The sequence below is a fragment of the Engraulis encrasicolus genome, chromosome 3 (assembly GCF_034702125.1).
Source record: "Engraulis encrasicolus isolate BLACKSEA-1 chromosome 3, IST_EnEncr_1.0, whole genome shotgun sequence".
In the NCBI taxonomy this organism is placed as follows: Eukaryota; Metazoa; Chordata; class Actinopteri; order Clupeiformes; family Engraulidae; genus Engraulis; species Engraulis encrasicolus.
The window spans coordinates 17,426,547-17,431,546 of NC_085859.1; the positions used below are offsets into that span (position 1 = coordinate 17,426,547).

Sequence of the window (5,000 nt, forward strand, 5' to 3'; positions counted from 1 at the left end):
TTCTTACATGTAATTTCCTGCATTTTCACACATTCTAACATCCCGTTTCCAGTTTCAGCTTAATAGGAACCAATACAAATCCAATTATATTTATTATTTAATTACAACCAATACCAATACAATACGAATAAGAAGTATTAACATTTTATCTCTATATATGAGGTCTATAATTATATGAGCTTCATCAAATGCCTGTTACAGTAAAAATTCACCATTTATAATAGAAGTGTGATGTGCACTTCACTACATGTAACAGAGGGACCATTGGGTTAATGTCATGCAGGTCTCGATTTTGCCCCGAGGGGCATAATTGCGCATTTCTGTTATTTAGATCCGGGCCGGATGGAACCGTCTGGCGGGCCGTATGCGGCCCACGGGCCGTACATTTGACACCCCTGGTATAGAGAGAGAAACAGAATTTAATTTTCCTTGTATGACTTGTGCATATGAGGAAAGAGACAATAGAAGCTGACTTGACTTGATATTATTTGGACGTTTTCTTACCTGAACTGAACTGATCTGAACTGTGGATCAATAGCTTTCACATTCATGTCTTTATGGCCTATTACTTCATTAGTGTGAAGCTCCCAGATCATTATTTGGTCCATTATTTTCTGTTTTTTCATCTCAGGGTGCTGAAAATATGTGTTGTCTCCTGTCCTCTCCTCAGGTATGCAGGTGCTGATGTACTCTGTGCAGGAGGCCATTGGTGGGAGGCCACAGTGGGGGCGAACGGGACAGGACATATGCTACTACAAGTAAGCAGCTAAGCACCACTCATTGCCCATCCATTAGGGCTGCACGATTATGGAAAAAAAATATCATCACGATGGCATGCTTGCACCACGATAAAATAATAGCAAACGTATCCTGTGTGCTCCAGTCATCCTTGGCCCAGTCTCTTTGAAGTGGACCAGCTTGTTTCAAATGACTACGTGTACAGTCATACTGTGAGCACCATAAAGGCGAGAGCGCAAGTGACCTCCTTTCCCATGATAATCACGATTATTTTGGTTCAAATGGAAATCATGATTATTAGGTGCTGTTTCCACGTAGGAGGATATTTTTTTAGCAGGGTATATTTTTCTCCTGTTAGTGTAAACGCAACATGTGGATAAAAATAAATCCTCCATTGTAACAAATGTGTTTCAGCCCCCTAAATATTATATATTTTTTCTCCTGCTTTTTATACTTGGATTTTAGATATCTACTACGTGGAAACGGAAGGCCAAAATCAATGAAAAAACCAAGACAACCAGGAGAAAAAAATATCCACATATAAAAATATCCAGCTACGTGTAAACAGCACCTTAATCACGATTATTGAAGAACAATAAATAATTGGAAACCAGTTGGAATGTTCATATCATGAACTGTCCCAGGCTGACAAGCCACAGCTGTCATGTGATTAGCCATATCAGACATGTCAATGTCATGTGATTAGCTATATCATGGTGTGTTCCAATACTCGTACTGTCCGCCCTTTCCGCACTGTGTTTGGGTACGCAGGGTGTTCCATTTCTAATCGCGACGGTAAAGTGTACTGTAAATTACCCGGATAACGCCCCCAAAACGGCCATTTTTTGAAGTGTGGTGTTACTGTACACTTTTCGCACTCAACGGCCGCCATGTTTGTTACGTAGTTGAGTGTCAGATCTGTCAAACGGCTGAATCTCTGTGATGACAGCATAGTTTTGATTTCAAAGACAATCGCCATGTGTATTAGAGGCAGGGGTAACTTTAAAAAGTGTCAGCATAACGAACAGTGCCTTCCGTGATGAATTGCATATTGGCGGTTGGTAAACTCGGATGACACGCGACCAACCGTCATTTCCGTTAAGTGTATCAGACAGAACGGGATTTGGAATGTTCTCGCCTCATGAATCGCGGAGGGTGGAAAGGGTACTTCACTGCACTCAAACAAGGTACACAGTACAGAGGGCGAATAATGGAACACACCAACAGACATGTCAATGTCATGTGATTAGCTAAATCAGACACGTCAATGTCACGTTCAGAGCAAATAAAGCAAATTCTTGGCGAAACTTCTTCAACGACCTTGGCCACTCGGTAGCTTAGGTCATTTCTGCTGTACACACACAGTAAACGTTCACTCACGTCCCTAGGGTCCTTAGATCAGCCGCCCAACTCCACCTCGCTAGGAGTGTTTGTACCTGTCATGGGCTGTCTCTGCACATACGGTACTGAACGCATGGCCCCTTCCTTCACTGCTTACAAATCAAGTTTTTAAGGGTTCATTCTGGCGTGCAAAATATATGGATGTGTAATTTTATCCCTATACTAAATTGGTTAGCAAGCACCCCCCCTATAAATCATATTTATGTTTCCCAAGGCGTTCAATACAGCATGCATGTTTTATTGATTTCGCTGTATATTTATTGCCGTGCCACTTTGTCACTTTATGTTGTCATCTGTGTTTGTCTAACAAATCATATTGCCCTGCCTGTCAAGCACGCCGGGCAGCTGTTGTTGTTGTTTTTCAAGTGCTTTATAAATAAACCTGACTCGACTTGACTTGACCCCTCTCTCTCTCTCTCTATTCTCGCATGCGCCCTTTCTCTCTCTCTCTCTCGCTCTCTCCTTCTCTCTCTCTCTCTCTCTCTCTCTCTCTCTCTCTCTCTCTCTCTCTCTCTCTCTCTCTCATGCACTCACTCTCATGCATTCTCTCTTTCCTTCTCTTTCTCTTTCCTGCTGTGTCTCTGTGCCTCTCTCTCACAGATAGTCAGATTGACAGATAGTATTCTCCTTTTATCAGGTATTAAAGTATTGATTGATGAACCCTGCTGGCTCCTGCTCTGACTCAGGTATTGATGCTCAGGGGCTGGAGTAGCCATGCAGTGCAGTGCAGCGTGCGTCACGTGCAGACAGTACAGTATGAGTAGATTACTCGCGTCACGGCCGGACGTATTGATAAGTGTCATTGATCGGCTCGTTTAGGAACCATTTCTCCAGGAGTTCGATCGCGGCCGGCGGCCAGAAGGGCAAGTCCTACTACACCATGACCTTCACTGTGACCTTCCAGCACAAGGACGACGTCTGTTACTTTGCCTACCACTACCCCTACACCTACTCCACACTAAAGGTACAGTATATATCAGTACCCCACACCTATTGTACACTAAAGGTAATATACCACTACCACTACACCTACTCCACACTAAAGGTATATACAACTACCCCAACACTTACTCTACGCTAAAGATATACATCACTACACCTATACCACTACCCCTTCATCTACTCTACACTAAAGGCAATACCACTACCACTACACCTACACTACACTAAAGGTATATACCACTCCCCTACACCTACTCTACAATAAAGGTATATACAACTACCCCAACAAATAGTCTATGCTAAAGGTACTGTATATACCACTACCTCTACACCTACTCCATACTTAAGTTAATATACAACTATAACTAAACCTTCTCTACACTAAAGGTATATACACTAACTACCCTGACACCTAGTCCACACTAAAGGCTCTATACTGCCACCTACAGTCAATAGTCATATTTACTCTGCTACCACTATCCTTGCACCTAGTCCACACTGAAGGTACATACAGAACCACTACCACTATCTACAGTCAATAGCCTACCACTACCCCCCGAGACCAGGTCCACATTAAAGGTACATACCACTTACTCTACACTAAAGGTATATACCACTACCCTGACTCATAGTCTACACTAAAGAGGTATATATCACTACCCCTACACATACCGTATTTTACACTAGGTATATACCACTACCCTGACACCTACTCCACGTTAAACTCCACGGTAGCGCTACCACAACACCTACAGTAAAGGTACTATATTACATTCAATACAATAGCCATACTGTTGTTACTTTGTCCATTCCTACCCCTACCCCTACTCTACACCAGTGATTCTCAAACTTTCTCTGACCAAGGACCACTTTGTCCCACCAAAAATGTTCAGGGACCACCTGTCAACTGACAGTTGACAAGTGCCAATTCGACATCGCTAAATTTGATGCAGATCACTTCGTTTTTATTTACATTTACAAGCCTGTCTTATTATGGTGAACATATGACTTCAGACATGTTTGGCTTTGTAATAATGTTACAAATATAGCCTTCTGCTAGTGTGTCTTGGAAAAGTAGAAATCCCCTCGCGGACCACCTGAGCTCTGTCGCGGACCACCAGTGGTCCCGGGCCACACTTTGAGAATCACTACTCTACACTAAAGGTGAATTATCTATACAGCACATCTATATTGTGTTATTATATTATTTGTGTGTGTGTGTGTTTTTTTCCAGATGCACCTCCAGAAGCTGCAGGAGAAGTGTGCGGACGGCGTGTACCTGCGGGAGGACGTGCTGTGTGACACGGTGGGGGGCAACCCCTGCCCCATGCTCACCATCACCGCCATGCCCGACACCGCCGGACACACACACCTCAACCAGCTCCGTACGACACACACACACACACACACACACACACACACACCGCCATGCCCGACACCACCGGACACACACACCTCAACCAGCTCCGTACGACACACACACACACACACACACACACACACACACACACACCGCCATGCCCGACACCACCGGACACACACACCTCAACCAGCTCCGTACGACACACACACACACACACACACACACACACACACACACACACACACACACACACACACACACACACACACACCGCCATGCCCGACACCAGCGGACACACACACCTCAACCAGCTCCGTACGACACACACACACACACACACACACACACACACACACACACACACACACACACACACACACCGCCATGCCCGACACCACCGGACACACACACCTCAACCAGCTCCGTACGACACACACACACACACACACACACACACACACACACACACACACCGCCATGCCCGACACCAGCGGACACACACACCTCAACCAGCTCCGTACGACACACACACACACACACACACACACACACACAC

The 5,000-nt window shown here is 44.8% G+C and overlaps 1 protein-coding gene across 4 annotated transcripts in view; it reads left to right on the top strand.

Moving 5' to 3' along the window:
- The window catches only part of agtpbp1 (ATP/GTP binding carboxypeptidase 1), a 96,658-nt gene that overhangs the window by 54,372 nt on the left and 37,286 nt on the right, over positions 1-5,000 (top strand). For all 4 annotated transcript variants that reach the window (XM_063194883.1, XM_063194884.1, XM_063194885.1 and 1 more), the window contains 3 exons: positions 671-758; positions 2,959-3,103; positions 4,316-4,466. In XM_063194883.1, the coding sequence (XP_063050953.1) occupies positions 671-758; positions 2,959-3,103; positions 4,316-4,466 (384 nt within the window). The remainder of the gene's footprint in view (positions 1-670; positions 759-2,958; positions 3,104-4,315; positions 4,467-5,000) is intronic.